Source organism: Martes martes, assembly GCF_963455335.1.
Source record: "Martes martes genome assembly, chromosome: 4".
Classification (NCBI taxonomy): Eukaryota; Metazoa; Chordata; class Mammalia; order Carnivora; family Mustelidae; genus Martes; species Martes martes.
Window position 1 is genome coordinate 80,387,520 of NC_137891.1, and position 26,389 is coordinate 80,413,908.

Sequence of the window (26,389 nt, forward strand, 5' to 3'; positions counted from 1 at the left end):
TAAAACTGGTCACTCTCTGGATAGATGACAAAAATTTCTCATGTACTTATAATATTAAGGTATCTATGAAAAATTTTCTATCTAGACATTCAATCCATCAGCTATGAGATCAGCTCTAAGTTTCTTTTTGAACATTAGATTATTTTATTGATTTCAGTCATTGAAAAAATTGTTTTACATGTTTGGTATTTTTCTAAATGAAATTTCATGAGAGGCTAAGTTAAACTGCATATGAGAACTAAAAAACTATGTATGAGGAATTGCCTTATTTGATGGGGCTTTTTATCATTAAATGTGTCTCTATGTTTGTATAATGAAATAATTGAAAAGCTGTGCAGTCCCTAATTTTTCATTCAGTCACATGTTCTTTTATCTTTCATCCTTGCTTTCCTGTGAGAGAAATCCTTCCCTGGAGTAATAAAGTGATAGAGTTAGGAATCAGACTTGGCCACTTACTCTCTGGTCATGGGGAACCTGGAGCTAGTCAGTCACATGTTAACTTATGGTTCTTTAATATGGCCTATTCTTCAGTAAAGATGGCTTACAAAGGAACAGGTACTATGTAATTCTCTAAACACTTTACCTCTTTGCTCCTTGGAGATTTTTGAAATGACAACTGGAATATTATGTTCAGCTCCCCCCTGCAAAGAAAAAAAATCATACGTTGTGCTTTTTAATTGCAAAAGTAAAAATACAGCCTTTAATTAGGAAACTATACATGCTAAGAATAATATGTTAATGGACACCAGATACAATCTAAATAATCTTGTGGAATTTCTCTACTCAGCAGATAGTGCTCCCAAAAAAACTTATCTACCTATTTAGAATATACTGTGACATCTAGCAATTAATAACAGTTGACTTTGAAAGCTTTTGTTTTTCAATTAAAGATTAAATAGGCATTCTTTCCAATGCACAGCATGCTGTCCATTGTAGAATTTCTTCTTTAGTGTTTAAATGCCAGATAATTATGTATTTCCATTAACTAGCTAAGTTGCTCTATGTTGGTGACCAAGCACAGATCCCTTGGGATGTTAAGTAACTAGAGAGACCTTTACCTGAACAAAATGATACAAAAAATCAGAGTGTGCATGTGCATGTTGGGAAAGGGATCATCTGCATTTCTTTAATTAATATTAGATTTCTCTATGTGTGAAAGCACATATGAAACAACAGAATAAAATATACTGACAAAACACTGTGATAATTCTTCATCTAACTGACCAGATGAGATAAGAGAAAATTAAAAAAAAAAAAAAAGTAAGTGAGACCTATATGGAAGAAAACAAAATAAATCCTGAAATAAGTGCATAAAAATTCTGTTTAAATATTACAAAGCTGAGAATATTGAAGCCAACAGTTGAAAAATCAAATAAATTCACTAAAGAATAAAATGTTGGGGTGCCTGGGTGCCTCAATCAGTTAAGCATCTGCCTTCACCTCAGTCATGATCCCAGGATCCTGGGACAGAGCTCCTATGGGGAAATCCCTGCTCAGCAGGGAGTCTGCTTGTCTCTCTGCCTCTGCCAACCCCCCATTGCTCTTGCTTTGTCTCCCTCTCTCACTCTCTCCCCCAAATAAATAAATAAAATCATAAAAAGTATAAAAAACTAATAATAGAAAATAAAATGTCTTATATTAAAGAAGTATAGCACTTTTAACATAGGACAGCTGAAAAGACAATCTAAAATCTACTGGGTTTCTCTACCTTCGGAACACATAAACTTCCTAAACCTTTTTTTATTTAAGAACGAAAGTTATTTTGGAGGGGCTCCTGGGTGGCTCAGTGGGTTAAGCCTCTGCCTTCGGCTCAGGTCATGATCACAGGGTCCTTGCATCGAGCCCCGCATCGGGATCTCTGCTCAGCAGGGAGCCTGCTTCCTCCTTTCTCTCTCTGCCTGCCTCTCTGCCTACTTGTGATCTCTCTCTGTCAAATAAATAAATAAAATCTTTAAAAAAAAGTTATTTTAGAACCCTATTTTTTCCATGAATGTCAGTTTTTAGTACTAAATTGCCAATATACTTAAATATAAGGTAAGCAATAGTTTTTGAGAAAAGTAGTAGTAGTCAACATTTTCTTGGCAAGTAGTCCTAATTTACTTCCAGAATATTAAAGAAGAAACATAATAAGTGAAATATTAAAAACGGTCTTCCTCACACTGAAATTCAAACCCAGTGCTAACTCACTTTACTCACTATTTTCTACCAACCAAATACTCACCTACCCACCAGGACTAGCTCTGTGTAAGAGACATGGCTCCTAATTCTACTTTGCCTTTTGGTCAGTATATTCATAACAAGCCCAAATCCTGTTTAAGATGACTTCTCATTTGATCAAAAGATAGTGATTTGTGTCTGATAGTATAATTGAAGTGAGTCCTTATTTAGCACACAACAAACACTGAATACAAGGTAGCTATTATCCTAATTAGTCTATCAATTACGATTTATGAATAAAATTACATGGCATTAGAGTGGTAAATAAGCTTAACACTAATCTGTTCTAAGACCCTTAATATTTACTAGTTAGGGTTCCAAGTTCCCAATCCCCTTTTTCTGTTCTATTCTTTCTTTCCCGTTATACTTATCAGTTTCCAACCTACTATTATCTTTATTCATTTATTGTATTTATTGTTCATTTTCATTCATTTTCCCCCATCCCTAAGCAGAATATAAGTTCCAAGAGGGCACTGAATTTTTCTGGTAATTTGTTTCATACATAGATGTAAACCCAGTGCATGGAATAATATCTTTCTTTTTTATCTTTGAAATGTTTATTGATGAATGAACAAATGAATAAATAAAGTCAAAAGCTTTGCCAGGCCTAAGAGCTATTGTTGTAAACATACTGAAGAATGATTTTAAGTAGGAGCTAAGAATGTACAATGAAATTAAATGCCCATGGTTACGGTTAGTTTCTAGAGATACTTGGAAATTGGAAAGGATTTTAAGAATATGTCTCCATTTCTTGGGGCACCTGGGTGGCTCAGTGGGTTAAGCCTCTGCCTTTGGCTCAGGTCATGATCTCAGGGTCCTGGGATCGAGCCCCGCATCGGGCTCTCTTCTCAGCAGGGAGCCTGCTTCCTCCTCTTTCTCTCTCTGCCTGCCTCTCTGCATACTTGCGATCTCTCTGTGTCAAATAAATAAATAAAATCTTAAAAAAAAAAAAAAAGACCACTTTACTAAAAAAAAAAAAAAAAGAATATGTCTCCATTTCTTAGAAGAAAAAACTAGTTAACAGAGACTGATCATCCACCAATGAAGTTTTAGGTGGTATAAAAAAAAGAAAGAAACTCAACCAGATATTTTGTTGTTCAGATATTTGGGGACAGAAAGTGACATTTTTTATGTCACCTTTTTGTCACATATTTTTATGTCACATATTTTTTTCTTGTCTGTGTGGCTGTCACCAGAGTGTTTTTCTTTAGCTGTTTTTGCTTTTCACATTTTTCTCTCCTTGCACTACTGAATCAAAAAATTCCTTAGTGCTCAGATTTCTAATGCCAGGTACCATGGTAGGATAGTGGGAAACCTCTCCCTGAGATCTATCTAGAAAAACAAAAACAAAAACAAAAAAATGAAATAGCAATTTCTGAGGGCCAACTTAGTAACCCCATTCCTCCCTCAACACCAGAGAGTTAGAACTATGTTTAAATGACAGACTGAAACTAACCCGTGTTTTGTCATGTTTTTCTTGCATATGTAAAATTTCTCCTGAAATTTGAATGGTTTGAGTCCAAAAGTGTTTTTTTATTTGTTTTTTTTTTTAATCAAACAGTAGGAGTTCTGAAAGAATTCTTAAATTAATTGCTAAAGAACAAATTTTTAGACAAAACTCAGGAGATGAAATTGGAACTTAAAATCACAGTACCTTAATTTATTGGATGCTTTGTGAGAGCAGTCCAGCTCTATTAAAATTAATAAGATTTAGCTCTGGACCTAAATGGGGAAATGTAAGGTTTTCCAGTCAAGAATCAAACAATGCAACTCATCCTGTTCGAAACAGGTGACAGGCTTCCTATTCCACTTAGAATAAAACCCCAGATCTTCAGCAGCCCTCTGTCTTAAGGCCTCAACCTGCCTTATGTCTTCATCCTGGACATTTATCACTCTGAACACCGAAGGACATCATTATACACTATCCCCTCTGCCTACATGTTTGTTTGTTTTTTTTTCTTTTACTCTTAACCTGGTAAACCCCCACTCAAATTCAGAATCTCAGCTAAAGGATCCCATTCATCAGTGTCTCCTCACTTGAAGTAATTCACTTCTGTAACACTGAATCCAGGCTATAATTTACATTTATTTACATCAAAGTTTGATCAATATCTACTTTCCCACTGGATTATAAGGGGTAGGAGGTCAAGACAGAGTTTCCTTTACCAGCTCTTCTCCTCAACCTACCATTAGGCCAGCCAGGGTGCAGGCTTGTGGTCAAGGTTTAGAGAATAAATGAATTAATTGATCTCTGTTGTTCCAGTGTAAAATCAAGACTAAGGAAAATGAGGCAACATTCTACAGTGCATCCCAGAAATTATTAAAATAGATACCATTCAATGCATAATTTAGTTTACAACTAGCTTTATAGGAACAAGGATATTAATTCTTATCTAAAGCATTTTAAGTAAGACTCTATACAAAGAATTTGCTAGTATAGCTGAAATTCCCCCAAATCAAAGCCAAGATGTTCCTAGAGTGTTGGAAATCTTGCCAGATAAATATTTTTAATTTGATATTTTCATTATTCCAGTTAATCAATCAACCATATTCTGGGCTCTGGGGGGAGAAATAGAGAAGTAGACCCCACCATTATATATCTATTTAGAGCTAGGAAGGTATTTGTAAGCAGATAATAACAACACAATAATTAAGGTCAAGAGCCTAATGAACAAATATGGGATAAGTACCTAAAATAATATAATCTGAAAATATCATGGGAAAATGTCTTTACCTATTTGAGTGCCATGCCTACCTCCTAATATCACTTAGTTTGAATTTGGCACAAATTAATGGTCTTTCCCACATACTATATAATTGCCGACATATGAAAGTTCAAAGTAGGAAAATCTATAGAGACTGAAGGTACACTAGTAGTTGCTTAGAGCTGAGTTAGGGAGATAAGGAGAGAAGAGAATGATAGCTCAAGGACATGGGGAAGACAAATTGTTCTAAAATGCACACATCTGTGAATATAACAAAAACCACTAACTTGTATACTTTCAGTGGCTAAGTTGTATGATATGTAAATTATATCTCAATAAACTATTTAATTAAAAACGGTCTTTACAATGAAAATTGATCAGTGGTTTTAACTGACTCTTGGGGATTCATCCATAATCTTCAACCTCAGATTTATTATCTGCCTGATATCCTCCTATTTCTATGGTGTAAAGGTATATGTATCCATATTGTCTCTGGTGGAAATAGAAGAATCATACTCAAGTAAAAAAAGAGAGAAGAGGGTGAGGAGAAGTATATGTAAATGAAGGTGTATTGTATCACCTACTAATAAATTAAAAGGCAGAAACTTATTTTTTTAAACTTTATTTATTTATTTGTCAGAGACAGAGAGAGAGCGAATAAGCGGGGGTTGCTGCAGGCAGAAGGAGAAGCTCCTCTGAGCAAGGAGCTAATGTGAGGCTCAATCCCAGGACCCTGGGATCATTTCTGGGCCGAGGATAGTTGCTTAACCAACTGAGCCACCCAAGTGCCCCTAAAATGCAGACATTTGCTATAGCTGCTATGAAGACATTTATTTGTATTTGGTAAATTTGATGCAAATAATACCAAGTCCTTGATATTAAACTGCTTGCTTGATCCTGGAAATATTGATCTATTTAGTTTAATTTTGAATAAACCAGAATGTAAATAATTTAGAGAGGAAAAATCATTTATTTTCCCAAGAAGAGAGTTTAGAGATAATTTAGTCTGGCTTCTACAGCTACAGAACATAGTTATTAATAGTAAGGACTATGTCATTTGCTTTATGTGAGGTTTAGACCCAGCTCTGCCAGGTACAACAATGGGTAAATTACTTAACCTCTTAGTACCTAACCACATTGTCTATAGAGGGATAGCAATAGTTACCTTCTTTGTTCGATACTAAAGGCCAAATGAAACTGAATATAAAGTACTTAGCTTAGCATCTGGCACTTAAGGAACAGTTAATAAATACTTGCAATTATTGTTTATAAATGATAACATTTTAATAATAATTACAAATTCATTCTTGATTGCTGCAAAGTTAAAGATTTCATGTAAAAATCACCTTTGATTACAAATATTCCTTTAATTGGGGCGCCTGGGTGGCTCAGTGGGTTAAGCTGCTGCCTTCGGCTCAGGTCATGATCTCAGGGTCCTGGGATCGAGTCCCGCATCGGGCTCTCTGCTCAGCAGGGAGCCTGCCTCCCCCCTCTCTCTCTGCCTGCCTCTCTTCCTACTTGTGATCTGTCAAATAAACAAATAAAATCTTAAAAAAAAAAAAAAAAAAAACAAATATTCCTTTAATGGACATGGATGACATAGCATTGTCTGTTGGAAAATAACTCTATAGATCCTTTTCTAATAATAATAATCAAAACACCAGGGGCGCCTGTGGGGCTCAGTGAGTTAAAGCCTCTTCCCTCAGCTCAGGTCATGATCCCAGGGTCCTGGGATTGAGCCAGTATCGGGCTCTCTGCTCAGCGGGGAGCCTGCTTCCTCCTCTCTCTCTGCCTGCCTCTCTGCCTACTTGTGATCTCTGTCTGTCAAATGAATAAATAAAATCTTAAAAGAAAATCAAAACACCCTTTCTCTAAAAAGTGATTTATTAACTGACAATGGCCAGAAGTATGATTTAATAATATGCAAATATACGGTATTCTATTTTCAAAGATGTGGAAGATCAATAAAAGATAGTGGCCTGCTTTAAGGTGATTATCCATATGGTGATTCTCATAAGAATGAAGCAAAAATACAAGAACATTGGGTTTTATGTTGCAAAGCTTTGGTGATTATTGGGAACGCAGGTGTGGGAGACCTTTAAGTTATTTTTGGAAATAGTTAAGTTTCAGGATAGTCCAGACAAAAGGAATGAGCCCTTGAAAGAAAGATTTTACCAGAAGGCCAGAAGGCAGATGTGGTATGAGGGAAAGGGGGGCAGGAGCTGAAGAGCCAGGAATAAAGGACAGAAAAGACCATCGGAATTTAGGAACTCTTGAAAACTAGACAAGGGCCCAGATCAGGATGTCCTGTAAGACAAATGAGTAGATATGCCAGACAGCCTGATAAATCTGAGAGCTTCAAGGTGTGAAAATCAAAAACAAATGGAGACCAGCCTTGAAAATTCTCTGAGCAGACAAAACCACTTTAGTCAGACAAACAAAGCTTCATTTAGCTTATTTAGCAAGGCTTGCTTGGCCCAAGTCATTTCTTGTTTATGCCTCTAGAAATCATAAGTAAAATTTGAACTACTTCCCAAGGTTGTTATGAGGTAACCACTAACCAGTTCCTTATCAATTTAGAAAATTGTAATTTTATAACCAGTCCCTGTGAAGAATAAATAGTCACTGCCTTCCCACAATGTAAGTTTTTCTGTAGCAATCTACCCTGAGTCTCATTCCATGGTTTGGTTCGGGTGTTCTTGCTCTGCAAACTGTCCGTTTGGTGAGTGCGCATAAACTTTCACTAATTACTATTTCAAAGATTCATTGTTTTTACTTCTGTAATTTCTGAACTTTTTTTAATAAAAAGAAGCAGTTTCAGTCTGAGAACAGAGAAAACTATGTGATTATAAGTGGAGAGTTTCAGCATCTTTTTGTTCAGTTTTTGGAGAATGATATTTTGGAAGTTTAAAAATGTAAATAAGAAGAGCTTGACATTTTACTGAGTGACAAAAACAAAAACTAATAAGGAAAAAAAAAAGAAAAACACACACACTGAATTCTGAGTGATGTTTAAATTGAGGAAGAATGAATAATGGTGAAAGCCAGGGAGAATCCTAAAGCACTGTCAAAAAAATCCAAAGTTATTGCAGATGCTAAAAGTGTTCTAAAAAGCAACACAAAGGTAAAAATAGCTTGAATGAGCAAGGCTTTCTGGAAGACAGTGCAAGACTGAGCACAGTGCAGAAAACTCTAGCAGTGCTTCATGACTAAGTTTCTGATCAGAAAGTATGACCATAATTTCTATTTAGGTGTTCTGAAGTAGGTGCTTGTGGATGAAATGCTATTTGATGACAACAGAGGTGTGAATATCGTACCTCCAAATTTCACCTCATTATTCCCTGGTTCAATTATGCATTTGCTCCTACTTGATTTGCTAACTGCACTGAGAGAACAAAGTAAAAACTAGCAGGAATCCAGGGATAGGCATGCTCCCTAGGGGTTAAAAAGAATCCCTTCCTTTTTTAGGAGCTGAAGACCAAAGTTTAGCTAAACCAGAGGAAGGGAAGATGAGCAAGATAGTCAGCCTTGTGTGTGGTGGCTCTACTTGTCAGGACACCTGCTTAGCCACATGGAGCATTAGCACAAGTCTGTCACGTCCCCACAGGTCCTTGGTTCTGCATCGTGGGATTTTGTTTTTGTTTGTTTTGTTTTGCTTTGCCCTCCTATAGAATTAACATAGATGCATAGGTAATTTTCATCTCTACCTTTCCATTATAAAACACTCCTGTTATGGGGTGCCTGGGTGGCTTAGTCAGTTAAGTGACTGATTCCTTGTTTTGGCTCAGGTCTTTATTTCATGGGTCCCTGGGGAGGGCTGTGCGCAGTGGGGAGTCTGCTTGAAGATTCTGTCCCTCTGCCCCTCCTCCCAACTCCTGCACACGTGAATTCCCATGTGTTCTGTTTCATAAATAAATAAATAAATAAATAAATAAATAAATACATCTTTTAAAACACTCTTGTTATGGAAAAAAAAGGGATTTTAGGATCTAAAAAATAAATTTGTCTGACTTCTACATTAAATTTCAATGTAACTGATGCCAAAGCTCTTCTTAGGTAACTGTGTCCACACTGAGGGTCTAGTAACTTTGGATATGATTTAAAATATTAATAAATGTGGCTTTTCAAAGGAGAGTCTTAGATCTTGTAAGAAAGTCCTAATAATGCAAACCAAAAATTTTCTTAAGGTGAAAAAAGCAAAACTATAGTAAGAGAAGAAATAAACAAAATTTGAAAGGAAAATGGGTTGGGGCGCCTGGGTGGCTCAGTGGGTTAAAGCCTCTGCCTTCGGCTCGGGTCGTGGTCCCAGAGTTCTGGGATCGAGCCCCACATCGGGCTCTCTGCTCAGCAGGGAGCCTGCTTTCCCCTCTCTCTCTGCCTGCCTCTCTGCCGACTTGTAATCTCTGTCTGTCAAATAAATAAATAAAATCTTAAAAAAAAAAAAAGAAAGGAAAATGGGTTAAAACTTAAATATATTTTTAGAAATTTAGATCTAATATAATCTTTCATTTTTATTTATGTTTTTCTCTTATTCCTTAAGATTTTTAGGAAATTTTGAGATGGAAACTCTCCTTAACATGCACTACATCATATTGTCCTTCAAGGGAAGATATCAAATTATAAACACCTAGTATCAGACATACGACATATGACTACCTCAATCTCTAAGCCACCTTGGACTAAGCCACAAACTTTTATCCCTGAAGTTTTAATATCCCTAAGATATATCGTCTCAATAATAAGGTAGTGAAAATAAAAGAAGGTAAAGGCTCCCTTTTATTTCACCACCGTTATAGGGGAATCTCTGCCTGGAGAGTTTTGGGGAATAAGAACATTGTACATGAACAGGCAACATCAAGGCTTAAAGGACATTGGTAGCTTCAAGGACATCATTCTGCCCATAGACTATAGCCACTAGGGCACGTTAATAAATAAAGCATTAGAAAGATGCTATGAAAGAAGCCTGTGATGTTGCCCACCAACTTTTGTAGCACTGACCACCGCATGGGAAAACTGAGGAGTTGCCACCATGCACGATGGTGATGGTGGCAGGAAAGGCCCATGAGCCAAGATTTGTCAGGAGCACAGAGCATGGCCAGTTGGCTTTGACCTGTAACAGCACATGTTGGAGTGTTTTAGTGTTTTCTGACAGAAAGAAAGAAAGAAAAACATTTTTCACCCTTTAGTTAGGTTTTTACAAACAATTTTTTAGAAGGTAAAATTGAAATAACATCACCATATGTTCTTAGTATAGTGAAATTCAGGAGCACCTGCAGGAGTCCTCACTATATTGGTTAAAGCTTCTTTAATTGTCCAACAGGCACTCTTCCTTCTTTTATCTCCAGTTGAGATATATCAGGTTTTAAGTCAATAATTCTCACTGCAAAATCTCCAATGTGTGCCAGAAGTGATTACTTAACTGAAGCAAATAAGGATAAGATATATGTTTATGTATTTATGTGAATAATTGTATTATTGGCTCAAATATGCTCCAGCAATAGGTACACAAATAAATACATAAGAAAATAAATGGTGAGTATTAAAATATTAATTCTGCATTTAAGCTAAAATGATTTCTTAAATGTTCATTCTGCATATATAGTATATATATATATAACATGAAATATATATATGTGTATATATATATATGCACACACATTAACAGAATGAAAGATAGCTTATTATTTTAAGATTTTATTTATTTGAGAGGGAAGGGGAGAGAGAGAGAGAACAAGAGTGAACAAGCAAGAGCACAAGAGCAGGGGGAAGGAGAAGCAGACTCCCCACTGAGCAGGGATTGGGGTTTGACCCCAGGATACTGCGATCATGACATGAGCCAAAGGCAGACACCTAACTGACTGAGCCACCCAGGTACCCTGAAAGATAGTTTAAAACTAAAAAAGCAAGTGTCAGAGGTAAGTATTAAGCAAATTGCAAAACCCTAAAAGGAATCTTTTCAGAATGACTGGGTAATATAAAAATATTAATTTTAGTATCTATGGTTAGTGTGTCATAAGAATTGTAAATGAATTGCCTTTTTTGTTAGAATTCCTAATATATGGCACAAATCACAATTAAAATACTGCTTTTGGGGCACCTGGGTGGCTCAGTGGGTTAAGGCCTCTGCCTTCGGCTCAGGTCATGATCTCAGGGTCCTGGGATCGAGCACCACATCAGGCTCTCTGCTCAGCAGGGAGCCTGCTTCCCCCCTCTCTCTCTGCCTACCTCTCTGCCTGCTTGTGATCTCTGTCAAATAAATAAATAAAAATTAAAAAATAAAAATAAAATAAAATACTGCTTTAGTGGTCAATATTATGAATGTAAACTATACACATTTGATTTAAAAAATTATTTAGTTAGGTGTAGGAGTTTCAGTTGGATTGGAATAATGAAAATGTTAAATGGATATAATTCATTCTTGATGTTTTAAAAACTGCCTAGGTTAAAACTGTGCCATTTTAGTAAAAATAAATTACACTGTATTATTGGCTTTAAATTATAAATGGAAATAGGGAAAAAAAATAGAAAAGAACATTTCCAGCCTACACAAAACTAATGTAGCTCCACCATCAGAAACAGAGTTGGAGTGGCTGCGTAGCTTATTTGGTTAAGTGTTAAACTCTTGATTTGGGCTCATGTCATGATCTCCTGATGGGTAGTAGATCAAGTCCCATATTGCACTCCCCTAGTCTGTTTCTCCTGTGCCCCCTCCCTTGCTCAAGCACATACACACACACACACTCTCTCTCTCTCTCTCAAATAAATGAAAGAAAGAAAGAAAGAAAGAAGGAAAGAAAGAAAGAAAGAAAGAAAGAAAGAAAGAAAGAAAGAAAGAAAAGAAGAAAGAGTGAGTCAGGCCCGCTAGGCAAAAATGCTTATCTCAAATGAAACCAACTCTCACGACTGGATTTTATTCACACTTAGCTTTTTTTTCTAATTCATGGACTTTTTACTGTCTTTAGTGGTAACTTTAAATCCTTCAAGCAATCCCAATAAATATCACAGCAAAAACAAAAATAATTTCCATATCCTATTAACTTGGTCTGCAAACCTTCCTGGTTTTAGCTGACGATAGATAAAGGAAAGTTAAATAAATATTTTAAAACTAACACTTTATGTAGTGATATTCTTATCACTTGACAACACAATGCTATTCCACACAGGTACATTTTTCTTAGTCATTTCCATAATGTCAACTAGAACTGATAATCACCAAATTTAGAGTTCCACTTTCCAAGCATATATAAACTGAGTTGTGTTAAAATTTCATGAAATATATACCTGAGATGTATGATATTCACCCTACATAGGCAATATACCTAACCCAATGGTCAAGATAAAGTTAAGTTTCATTTATCTATGCAGAGATGTAGATTTCTAAAGGGCCTTTAAAGACATTGAGTTAACTTTTATAATATTTATGTAATTTCTCACCCTTTCAAATTTTCTGTTTAGTTTCAGTGATGGCAAATTGCAGATATGGTACATCTTTACTAGTCAACCATATACAGGAGGAAAAGAGGCCTTTAAAATTTAATAATAAATGGAAGTGAACAGGTATGGTCATTTTTAAAATAAATGAGATGCTAAAATTCTGTCTGTCCTGTATACTTGGCATCGTGATATGAAAATTTGTTGGTTTCTTAAAAAAAGGAAAACTAACTAAAGAAAAAGATGAATAAAATCCAACTAAGTGTTAACTATTTATTATTAGTTTAAAACTTGTTCTTGCTCCATTCACTGAAAGGGCAGTGGCTCCTATTCTGGCTGGTTAGAGGAAGACATGCATATTATAACACAATATCTGACATGTTAAATGACACCAGAGAGAGTGAATGACCTATGTTCAATAGGTCATGGAAATAGGTCATGGTCAGGTAAAATTCCCAAGTACTTTTTCTAAGAGAATTTCTAAATCAAAAGTTGCCCAAGGTTTTGTGAGAACCTACCTATTTTACATCTCATTCCAAATATTGAACAGTTTGCTATAGCCATTCTTATCTAATTATTAATCAGCAAAAAAATCAAAATACACAAAAATGCAGGCTTTACAGCATGGCCTTTGAGCATAGACTGAAAAGACAGGATACCTTTATGCTTAATCCAAATCCTCCTACAGTTTGTCTTCTAATGGTCACCGTTCTTTCCTGAAAGACAGGATTTTAAAAGAGGTTAGAATTTCACAATAATAGACTTACACACCATTTTCCTCCTCTCGGTTCTGTTTTTGTTCCTTTAAAAAAGAAATATTTTGTGACACCAAACAGGCTTTAATTTTTGCAACAAATGGATCATTTTGTAATTTTTAATCAAAGGTTAATTTATTTGTCTAGATAAAAGGGACTGTACAGTTATTAAACTTCCTTTCCATGACTCTCTGGACATATTTTGGAATTTTAACTTTTATCTTCTCATTTTCTCGTTTTCACACTATGTATTCTTGTTGTCTAAGAAATGACAAGTTTGAGTTACAAAAAAAATAACTCTGTGTCAATGGGAAATATTATCTTTGTCAACCAAGGTCTTATTTCCTTCAGTACCAAGTCATCTTGCTTGTGGAAATCTGAGAGCTGAGCTGGGACGCTGCTATGTCCCAGCACATAAATGATTCATGTGTGTATCTAGGACTGAAACTGTGGATAAACCAGGTTCATAATGATTGTTTATTTGGAAAAGAATGGATTTTATACCTAACTAATAATGACAATGGAATTATCAATTTTCAAAATCAATTATCTTTTTCCTTCAACAATGGTAAAAGTAATTCAATCACTAGAGTCTAAAACAAAAATCACAAAAATCCACATTTGAACAAATCCTTTAATTTAAAAAAAATCAGTATTACTCTGTTTTAGGGCAATCCTTTCTACATAATGCATATTCTGGAAGTGTGTTGAAAGTTTTATTTATTACCTTCTCAACTTACTTATGTTTTGAACCTCCCCCTATCCATAACACTTTAAGACTCCCTCCCCTTTCTCCTGCTGTACTTGGCATAGATGTCTCTCCCTGCAAATGCCCAGCTTATTTGCTATGCTCTCTTTCTTATTGATTCTTTCCTTTACTGCCTGGTTTTAGAGGGGCTATGTGGAGCAGTTTATAAAAAGAACAAAGAGAAAATCTGGATAATGTGTGCTTCTGATAGTTCTCCCTAAATATTTTAAGATAGTATAGTATAAAACCTCATCATGTTGGCAGTTACAAGATACTTTCATTTAGCCATGTTTTTAGATTTCATAAATAAAAGCAAAAAATGTTTAAAGAACAAGACCACTATGCCAGAAATTGAGGTATCATTTATTTTGAATTAAAAAATAAACATTTATGGTTGGAGATTGGTGCATAAGAAAAAAAACTATTAGTACAAATGAATAACATTTAGTTATCTCAATTTTCTTCCTTTTTGTCATGTCCTAAGTAATTTGACCTATTTTAAAACTATAGATTTCACTCTTAAAACCTGTCCTCTAAGTACGTTTTCAAATCAACATTAAAATTACTTACACACACACAAAAAAAAGAAAAAAAAATATTTACACAAAGTAAGTTTATAGGTGTATTACAATGTATGCAAAGCAACATGAAATATAAAACACATTATTCATGTTAAATAATACCAAAAACTCTACTTTTTTATTTGTAAGCCAACTATTGTATCACTCCCCATTTTTGGGATCACAAGTATGGGAAGAAACAGTACTTTAGAACTTATATTGCAATATCTACGTATGTAAGCATAACTTCACGTACAAAAGCAAAAAGGAAAGTGGGCATATGCATTATACACACAGAAAATCTAATTTAAAATAAATTACATATTTATTGGAAATGTCCTTTTGTTGGACAAGGTAAGAGGAACGTGTTAAATTAAGTAATCTTTGTTTATTTCTCATTAAAGGATTGATTAAAGCTATAAATTGAAAATAATGGAATTGAAATCAAAGAATCTATCAATGACTCAAGTATCCACAACTTAATATGTTTGGAAAATTACTTAATCCCTATGAATCTTTTTTTCCTAATCTGTAAAATGGTGATAAACAAGACAGTAACAGCTTTGTTTTGAGGATTAGTAATTGTGAAGGACCCCAGGATAGAGTAGAAACTTAATTAATACTCTCTCTCTCTCTCACACACACACACATACAGACACAAATACACACAATCTGTTATTCTAGACATATATTCTTATTTAATAGTCACTTAAATATCTGATTAATATTTATCCACTTTGTATTCTAATAGTTACATCACAGAGTAACTCAAATACTGGAAGTCTCAGCTCAAGGATAAGCCAAGTAAATGGTTATCTTTACTCTTATAAAATGGATAAGCAAACTGCTTTCACAAAACTGCCTATCAAACTAAACAGCTTCTTAGATAGTAGTTATTTTTTTAATTCCACGTCTATAAGGAACAAATTCTTGACTCCTTAAAATAAAGATTCATCTTTATTTTCTCAAAGTAAAGAAGTCAGTCTGTCAAAGAAAATGTATTTTATTAGTAAATCTCTTCACCTAAATTTCCTACAACATCTTGCACAGAAATCATTAGTCACAAGGACAACTTGATAAGTAAATTCTATTAACCAGCCAAACGTATACTGAAACACTGCTTTTCTTTGAAGGGACAACAAAGCATGCCAGGGTGATCAAAGGTCTATGCAATGTCTTTACTCCTTCTCTACAAGCCTATTTTCCAATCTTTGGTGGAGAATATTTAGAACATGTTCCAAATCAGATACAAAATTGCTGAGGGAGAAAGGAGTTTGGAGACTAGAAAGTCAGCAATAACAGCTGAAAATCTCAGAGACAGCAATTATTTTAATGTATTTTAAACACATGGGCACATGCACATACATGCAAATCCCAGCCAACACCTTTATATGCTATTGCTTCATTAGCTTATTTTTTAAGAAAGTAAGGAGAAACAAGCAAGACAAATTCGTGTTTTAAGCCAAAATATTAAATTTATCACTGCATGTAGTGGGAAGTATAGAATGGCAAAACAACTGTTCCCAGTGGGCACCTTCCCGACATTCTTCCCACTGTCTCTATGTTTGTGTTAGCTATACCCTCTATCCCCTTTCCACCTCTCCACATTTGGTTCTTCCCTACTGTCCCCACCAAATTTTTTTTTTTTATGCAATGTAATGAATTGTTTCAGCTGCTCACCTCATAAATCAGAGAATATCTGAAAGCTGATCTGAAGTTGTATTTAGTTACATCTGGGGTGTCATAAAGACATTGCCTAAGTAACAAAGCCCTATCCTTCAGGAAACTAATGCATTATTGGTTATTTTCTTCTTTAGAACACAAAATCAAGACAAGTATTCGATATACTTACATATACAAAAAGCCTCTCTTTAATCTTCCTATTCCTTATAAAATGTAAAGGATGGACTTATAAAAAGGCGCTGTAGGAGCACCTGGGTGGTTCAGTTGCCTAAGTGTCTGCCTTTGGCTCAGGTCATGATCCCAGGGTCCTGGAATAGAGCCTCAGGCCAGGCTCCCTGCTCAGTGGGGAGCCCGCTTCTCCCTCTCCCTCTGCTGCTCTCCCTGTTTGTGCTCTCTCACTCTGTCTCTCTCTGTGTCAAATAAATAAATACAATCTTAAAAAAAAAAAAAAGAATGGGCTGTATACCTAAATAATCAGCATAAATGTTATTAAAAAAAAACTTGTTTTAAATGCTTCATTTGTTTTACGTAAAAATCAAATTATTGTCACCCCTGCCCTCTGGATTATTATATTTGAAATACTCCATGTATGCTGTATGAACTATATGGGAACTATAACCAAAATATACATGATACCAAACACAAAGTGTTGTTATGGTATATCCCAAGTATAGAAATGTTTGAGATATGTAGTTGAAGAGAGAAGGGAGCAGTGAGAACAGTGCAGAAACTAGAGAGATTATCAAAAGGAGAATTGTTTGTACTGATTATGTGGGGTGGAAATAAAGAAGATATATGAGAAAAGAGGGAATGTCATTAGTTCTTTTGATGGTTCAAGAAGAGTATAAAAAGTTGAAAAAAGAATAATAATAAAAATGGTAGCTTCTAGGTACTGAAAGTAAAATACGTGAACTGACAGGTTTCATAGCACATATAATTATTAAAATACATTGTGACCTTGAATTTTTTTATCAACTATTTTTTCTGAGAGCTGAGGCTTATTCACAGTTGAATTCCAAGAATTTAGTATAGGGTCTATACCAAAGTTAGGATTTCATGCATTAAGTGAAAAACGAAAAGTTTTTTGCAAGTATTTTCCCAAGTAATCATCATAACAGCACTTAGGATAGACAATGTTTTTCTAATTTAGATGAGAAAACTAAATACAAAAGAGTTATATTAATTTGACAAGATCCAAATCATGATTTAAATGAAGGTATCTCTGATTTCACTATAACAACGGTGTTAAGTAGGCGGGCTCCGGGAGTGCAGGAGGAACAACAGAAATGACCGCCAGGTCCCGCCATCTTCCAGCCTCCCTTCCCCACCTTTCCTTAACCCTTGACTCTCCCACCAAAAGGATGTATGCCCAGGTCACATCTCCATAGGTAACCCGATACCTATGCAGGAAACCGAAGTATCAGGACACCCCCCCACCCCATACCCTCCAATCACCAAATACCCTACCATATATGGATGTGAGCCCATGCCCTGCCTTGGCCTGATAAAAGACACCACCCCACCTCCCTCCCAGTGAGACTCCCCCCCCTCCCCTTTCTGGAGTAGAGGAACCTCGCCCAAGAGTGCCCACCTCCTCCTGGTGCAACTTTCCTGGCTCCCCTTTTCCTGAAACTTCCCCAGAGAGTGCCTTTAATAAATCTTGCCTTGCACCTACCTTGCCTGGTGTCATGTTTATCTCACCTATGAAACCTTACAAACGGGACTGGGATGGGATGGAGAATTGGGATGAAAGAAAAAAAGAAACTGGAAAATCAGGGTACATTGTAATAAAAAGAGAGGGAATTGTGAGAAACTGAATGTTTTCCCTCTAAAATCAAGAAAAAGGCAAGGATCGTCTCATCACTCCTCTTACATTGTGCTTGGAGTCTCAACTAGTGCAATAAGGCAATAATCTGAAGCAAAAGTCACTGTCTATCTGGAAAATCCCAAAGAATCAATAAAATCCTCATGGGAATAATAAATAATTGTTCAAGGTCGCAGGAGACAAAAAATATACAAAAATAAATTGCTTTCCTATACATCACCCATGAGAAATTAAAATTTGAAATGAAAATCACAATATCATTTACAATAGCTCACAAAAAAGGAAATACTTGGTATAAATCTAACAAAATAAGTGAGAACTTATATACGGAAAACTACAAAACTCTGGAGAAAGAAATCAAAGATGATTAAAACAGAGATATGTTATATTCATGCACTAGAAGACTCAGTATTTTTAGGATTCAACTCTTCCCAGCTAGATCTATAAAATCAATGCCATCCCAATCCCAAAATCTCTGCAAGTTATTTATGAATATTAATACACTGTTTCTAAGGTTAACATGGAAAGCCAAAAGACCCATAATAGCCACCACAATATTGAAGTAGAAGAAAAAGTTGGAGGACTCAGGATGCCTGATTCAGGACTTACTCAAAGCTACAGTAATTAAGACATCATGAAGTTTTTGAAGACTAAACACATAGATTATTGGAATAGAACAGAATGCCCCCAAACAAAACAAAACAAAGCAAAGGCAAACATGCAGATGCAGTTAACTGATTTTTGACAAAGAAACAAAGGCAATTCAATGGCAAAAAGAAAGGATAGTCTTTACAACAACCAAAAAAAAAAAAAATGAAAGAAGAAAGAGGGAGGAAGGAAGGAGAAAGAAAGAAGGGAAGGAAGGAAGGGAGCAATCTAGACATTGATGCCATTCCTTTCATAAAAATTAACACAAAATGGATCACAGATCTAAACATAAACACTATTATTATAAAAAGTCTAAAAGAAAACAGGAGAAAATCTCTGACTTTGGGTTTAGCAATGCGCTTTTCAATACAATATCAAAAGCATGATCCATAAAAAGAAACAATTGATGTTAAAATATTTTAAAATTAAAAACATCTACTTTGTAAAAGATATGGTTAAGAGAATGAAAAGTCACAGATGTAAAGAGAATATTTGCATAATGCATTCTGGTAAAGGACTTGTTTCCAAAATATATGAAGAACTCTTAACACTTAGCAAGAAAATAAACAATCCAATTAAAATGTTGCCAAAATATTTGAGCAAGCACCCCATCAAAGAATATACAGATGGCAAGTAAGCATATGAAAAGATGCTCAACATCATTTGTTATTAAGGAATTGCAGATTAAAATAATGAAGTAACATTACACATCTACTAGGATGGCTAAAATCTAAAACATTGACAATATCAAGTGGGATATATCATCATAAGAATTCACCCTCCTTGCTGGTCGGAATTCAAGAGAGTTTTGTAGTTTCTCACAGAGCTCAACGAAGTCTGAAAAGATTACATAGGAACTGCACTCCTACATATTTATTCAACTAATTTTAACATTTGTATTTACCTAAAAACCTGCATAAAAATATTTGTAACAGCTTTATTCATAATTGGCAAAATCTGAAAGTGACCAAGATGCACTTTATCCATAGGATGGATAAAGAAACAAACAAAACTGTGTGTGGTACATCTATACAAGGACATATTTACTCACTAGTAGAAAGAAATAACTGTCTAGCTTCACAAAGACATGGAGAAACCTCAAATGTATACCACTAGGTAAAAGAAGCCAGTCTTAAAAGGATACATATTCTGATTCCATTTATATGACACTCTGAAAAGACAAAACTATAGAGACAATAAAATGATCAGTGGTTGCCAGGGATTCAGGGAGAGGGGGGAAGGGCTGAATAAATGAAGAACAGGAGATTTACAGGGTAACGAAACTATTCTTTTTGATATTACAATAATGGGTACATGACGTTAGGCTTTAGTCAAAGCACATAAAACTTTAGAGAACAAAGAATGCATCTTAATAGAGATTCATTTAGAATAGTCATTTAGGAAGTTAGAGGATCCAAAGAGGGAATGCAGCTGTAACAAAACAATCTCATTGCATTTAAAATGTCTGCTACAATCTCCTTGAAAGGAATACCGGTAAATGTGCTGAACTAGGTAACTTTGGAAAGGAATGGAATCAGTAAGACAAAAAGCTGAAGACTAAAGTCAAAAGGGACTGCACATGGTACTGTATTCTGGTTATTCTGGTTGAGAAAGCTCTTTTACATGAAGGTATGGTTAATAATTCTGATTATATGTGTATACATATATATTATATGTATACACATATATGTTATATATGTGCATATATTATACATATTATATTATATATACACGTATATAATATATATGTGTGTATATAATATATATGTATACACATATAATCATATATATACATTTATATATATATGAATTAAACAAGTTGATAGTAGATGGGAACAACCAGTTTCTTACTGTTGGAGTGGGAATTTACAGCAAGGGAAAAAGGCTAAAACACTCCATTGTGTAATGGAAGACAGTTAAAGATTGCAGTATGAACTCATGCTTAGTGTAATGTGGATACAGATGGTTACACACAGAAATATTTAAAGATATAGGAATATATATAGATTATCTTTCATCCTTTTAAAAATAGTTTTACAGGAATACAATTCATATACCGTAAAACCAACTATTTAAAGCATACAATTTAATGAATTTTAGTATATTCACAGTTATGCATCTATCACCATAATCAAATTTAAAATATTGGCATTTTTCAAAATGTAACCCCATATCCTTCAACCCTTAAAGCCTATCCTAGCCTTAGGGATCTACTAATTATCTAACTATCTACTAATTAATCTAACTAATTAGTAGATCTACTAATCTACTTTCTATCTCTATAGATTTGCCTACTATGGACATTTCACATAAATGGTGTCACACAGTGTACGGTCCTTCATGTTGGCTTCTAACCATGATATTTTCAAAGTTCATCTATGTTGTAGCATGTATCAATATTTAATTTTTATTAATTAAATATTAATTTAAATTAATGACATTCCACCACATGGGTATGCCACATTTTATTTATCCATTCCTCCACTGATAGACATTTAGGTTGTTTACACTATTTGGTTATTATAAATAATGCTGCTATAAACTTTCGTGTGCAAATTTTGTATGTACCTAAGTGCTTTTTTCCTTTGACCCTATACTAAAGAGTGAAATTGGGAACTGTTAGAATGTTTTCCAATGAAGCTATACCATTTTACAATTCTTACCAGTAGTGTCTGAGAATTCCAACTTCTCCACATCTTCACTAACACTTGCCTTTATCTATCTTTATTATTATAACCACCCCAGTGGCTATAAAGTATTTCATGTGGCTTTGATATATATTTCCTTGATGGCTAACAAGGTTGAGCATCTCTTCATTTGCTTATTGGTTATTTATATACCTTCTTGGGAGAAATGTCCCCTTGAACCCTTTGAATGTGTCACAATATTTTATACCTATGTTGTCTTCTAAGAGTTTCATATTTTTAGCTTTTATATTTAGATTTTTGATCCATTTTGAGTTAATTTTTGTAATGGTGTAAGTTCCCAAATTCATTATTTTGCATGTGGATATCCAGTTAATCTGACACAATTGGCTGAAGAGATAATTTTTCCCCATTGGTCTTATCACCCCTAAAAATTAATTGATTGTAAATACGAAGGTTTATTTCTGAACTCTGAATTTTATTTCAATGACTGTATCACTATCCATATGCCATATGTGGACATATCTCACACTGTCCAAATTACCACTTCTCTAAAACTGCTAAGTTTTTTTAAAATCAGGAAGTGTGAGTGCCTCAAATTTTTCTTTTACAAAATAGTTTTGGCTATTCTAAGTCCCTTTCATTTTTATATGAATCTTAGCATTAGTTTGTCTATTCCTGAAAAGAGGTAAGCTTGGATTTTAATGGAATTTGATCTATAAATCAATGTGGAGATTACTAGTATTTTAACACGTCATTACGTTTTGGAGCTCAGGAAAATAGAATGCCTTTCCATATATTTAGAGCTTCTTTAATATCTTTCAGTGTTTTTTGGTTGTTGTTTTTCGTTTTCAGAATATATATTTTGTAATTTGCAAATTTAATCCTAAGTGTTTTTGGTTTTTTGTTTGTTTGTTTGTTTTTTAGATTTTATTTATTTATTTGACAGAGAGATCACAAGTAGGCAGAGAGGCAGGCGGGGGAGGGGAGGAAGCAGGCTCCCTGCTGAGCAGAGAGCCTGATGCGGGGCTTGATCCCAGGACCCTGGGATCATGACCAAAGTTGAAGGCAGAGGCTTTCGCCCACTGAGCCCAAGTGTTTCATTCTTTTTAAAAACTATTTTCGATGGGGGCGCCTGGGTGGCTAGGCGCCCTAGTGTTTCATTCTTTTTAAAAACTATTTTCGATGGGGGCGCCTGGGTGGCTAGGCGCCCAAGTGTTTCATTCTTTTTAAAAACTATTTTCGATGGGGGCGCCTGGGTGGCTCAGTGGGCGAAAGCCTCTGCCTTCAACTTTGGTCATGATCCCAGAGTCCTGGGATCAAGCCCCGCATCAGGCTCTCTGCTCAGCAGGGAGCCTGCTTCCTCCCCTCCCCCGCCTGCCTCTCTGCCTACTTGTGATCTCAGTCTGTCAAATAAATAAATAAAATCTTAAAAAATATATTTTCAATGAATAATGTTATTTAGAGTTTAGAACTCCTTTGTTCTAAGGAAGTAATAGCATCCTTTCTGAGAAGGCTTAAGCATTAAACTCACTTCCCTAGATAATTTCACAAAATCTAAGCAATTAAGGAGAATATATTTTAAAAATGTTCATCTTTATGGTTTCTTGTGGGGATAATATGTAAAGGACATCTGGGGTACCTTGTTTCCTTCTTTTTGGTTTTATTCCTTGGCAACCCCTCAGGACCCTTCTGCTAAGCTGATGGTAGAGGAAAAGGGAGGCTGACATTCCCCAAAGCCTGTTGGCAAATATAATTTGTAGTGAGTCCTTCCTGAATTAACAATTAGACATGGGAGTTGTTTGAAATTTAAAAATTTCCTGTTTATTTTTAAAGGTACCATTGCAGAGAACGGAATGGCACCTTTCCACTTTCATATTCTCCACCACCTACGAAACTGAAATCTTATCTTTATAGTTTTGTTCTGACAAATGAGCATCTATAATGGAATCAAGGGGTAAAGTGATGTCAATTAATGTGGCCAAGTTCAGTCAGTGGTGAATCCTTTGGATTGAAATCCAGGCACTGTGAACAACCACCCATGTGGTTGTCCCCTGATCCATTCTGTCTCCTATTTTCTAACACTTATTAAGATTATGACAGCTCTGAGAAGTCCTGTATTAAGCATGCTATTTCTTTTTGTTTAATCTAATCTTTCCCTAACTGAAAAATTTACACTGTGATTTCTAATTGTTTCAGACACATATATATCTAAAAGGTCATGTGGAACAAAGATTCACTCACTTTTAATCACCTAATAAATTGCGTTTGAATATGTCATACCCATAAAACCTCTAGGCAGATTATAAAAGAACATTTGAGCAAGTTATTTGTCCTAGAATATGTTTGAATCATTATATGAAAATAATTTTGAAAATGTACATAACCACTGTTTATTTTATGTTTTCAATAGTCTAGTTTTCAAAAAGGGATTTATACATTTATAAATATTGATATTAATAATAATGATTATATTTCTGTGGTATTTCATATCTTAGTGGAATTAGCTTTTAATTTTATAACACCATTAAATAATGGTTGTGATAGTTGCCTTTGTCATCATGCTAATTTAGAGGGAAATTACAGTAATAATATTAATCTTGACTTTTGCTTTTCCTGAGATCCTTGTTTTAGGTTGGTTTACACACACGCGTGCGTGCACACACACACACACACAATCTCCTTGTTTGTTTTGTTGAGAGGATCTCGAAGAAACAATACCCTGTTACATTGTTTTTGTTTTTGTTTTTGTTTTTAATGCTAGTCTTGGCCCAGTTTGAGACCCTTGTTTGAAGCGGGACAGTTCGCCTCTGGAATAGCAAACTAAGTCCACACCCAACCACCTCCCTGACTGGGCTCTCACTCTCAGGGTCACTACCCATCTGCCCTAATCACTCATGACCTGGCACCAGACAACTAAGAACCTAAGAGCTAAGAACTGCCTATGCCTCAAGCTTGCTGCAATTATTCAAACTAGCCAATGACTAAACTCGCTCCCTGTTATGTTCTGGGGAGGGAGTGATGTGAAAGAGGGTCACTGGGGTACTTCATCTCACTGTTTCTGTCTCCTTAATTTTCAGTGAAATGCCCCACTACAGCCATATTCCCTGAGCCTCTGGTTCACCCTTTAAAAGCAAATTTCATCTTTGCTTACTGTTAGGGACAGACTGGGGAATGAGGATTTGTGAACTAAGAAAGGCAATCCAGTTCTTTAAAACTTTACACAGAGATTCAGTTTCTGTCTTGAGCCCTTCCTGAACCTAGGACTTCATTGGACTCTTAGGCTTTAAATTCTTGAGTTTTTGTGCCACGTGAAGTGAAGTTCGGGCTTGACTACTTCACATTGCCTATGTTAGCAGCCCCATTTCAGGCACTGAGATTTTAGCTTTCTCTAATCTATTGTCAGTTGTCTCTCACCCCACCAAATTGTTGCCCGCTTCCAGCTGAAATTTCTTTTCATTCTCCTCTGCTTTATGCCTCTCTTAAAGTGAAATACAGATTTGCTCTAAGTCAAGTCTTCACACACTGAGCTTTACTCAGCCGATTTCCACGCAGGATACCCTGTCTTCATACTTGAACTGGAAGTACTGCGTCTGTGCATGCAATCACCATATTTCTCTGTGAGATGACACTTTTCTGCTGTGGTTTTTGGATGAAGGGAAAATGAAATAAACTTCAGTTAAAATTAAAACTTTTATGGGAATGTTAAAGGGAAAAATTTTAAGAAAGTCAAATTTTTAGAAAGGGACAATTAAAGGATAATTATTCAGAATAGCTTAAATACAGAATTCAAAACAAAGAGAGATGAGACCTTCTTATTTCCTTTTTTGAAATGGTAAATATTTCAAATAGTTGATAACTGCTACTACATACTAGACACTATTTTATCTATTGTGACTACAAAAGAGAACAAAACATCAAAAATCCCTGCTGTTAGGTGTTCACATTCTAATTGGGAGACAGGTTAAGGGTAATGCACGCTTTGGAGAAAAATAATGCCAGAGAGATAGAACTTCATACTAATGAAAAGGGAATAAAAATGGTCTCTTTGAGGTGATGACACTTGAGCACAACTGGTTTTGGTGAGAAAATAATAAGTGAAAAGATATCCAGATAAAGGGTATTTCAGGAGAGAAGGGCCAGCAAGTCCAGAAGCCCTACAATGAAATTCACCTGATATACTCAGGAAGTATCAGGTATACCCAGATGAGCATATCATCAGAAAAAAAGGGACAGATTTCTTTCTTTCTGATCTATATGCCTTCCATTCCTATTTTAATGCCTTACTGCTCTAGCTAAAACCTCCAGTATTCCATAGGAAAGCAGTGGTGTGAGCAGACATCTTTGCCTTATTCACAAACTTAGGGGAAATGTATTTCATCTTTTAGTGTTAACTATGTTACTAACTATAAATTTGTGTAGATATTCTCTTTAAAATTATAGAAGTTCCTGGTTTTCTGATAGTTTTTATCATGAATTGACTTCACTGATTATTTTTGGATTTTAAATCAGTCTTATATCCCTAGAATAAACCCAACTTGATTGTGATGTATTATTCCTCATATATACAGTGTTGAATTCTATTTACTAACATTCCAAGAATTTTTGTGTCTGTATGCATGAAGTATATCAATCCATAGTTTTAATTTGTGTACTGCCTCTTGTTCTGGTATCAAATAAGTTTAAAGAATGAAATGTTACGTATTACCTCTGCTTCTCTTTTCTGGAGGGAGACTTTATAGATTTTTTATTAATTATTCTTTGGTAGAGTTCTCCAACAAAACCACCTGAGACCTGAGATTCCTTTTTATAGAGTTCTTTCATTACAGGAAATTCCATTTCCTTAATTATAAAACAATCAGTTTCATATGGCCCGAGTTGTTTGAAGAATTAGCCAACTTCACCTAATTTGTTAAACTTAGGTGTGTAGAGTTGTTCATAATATAGGGACACCTTGTTCTATTGTGCTTCACTTTCTTACACTTCACAGATAGTGTGTTTTTACACACTGAGGCTTTGGGGGACCCATGCATCAAGCAAATCTACAGGCACTTTTGCTCACTTATGTCTCTGTGTCACATTTTGGCAATTCTCAAAATATTTCCAACTTTTTCCTTATTAATTATGTCTATTATGGTGAACTGTGATCACTGTCTTTGATGTTATGGTTGT

At 35.1% G+C, this 26,389-nt stretch overlaps 1 protein-coding gene across 2 annotated transcripts in view; it reads right to left on the bottom strand.

Moving 5' to 3' along the window:
* Positions 1–26,389, bottom strand: part of SNTG1 (syntrophin gamma 1) — a gene marked incomplete at both ends in the record, with an annotated part of 354,349 nt that overhangs the window by 284,219 nt on the left and 43,741 nt on the right. For both annotated transcript variants that reach the window (XM_080802473.1, XM_080802472.1), the window contains 2 exons: positions 584–641; positions 13,013–13,069. In XM_080802473.1, the coding sequence (XP_080658599.1) occupies positions 584–641; positions 13,013–13,069 (115 nt within the window). The remainder of the gene's footprint in view (positions 1–583; positions 642–13,012; positions 13,070–26,389) is intronic.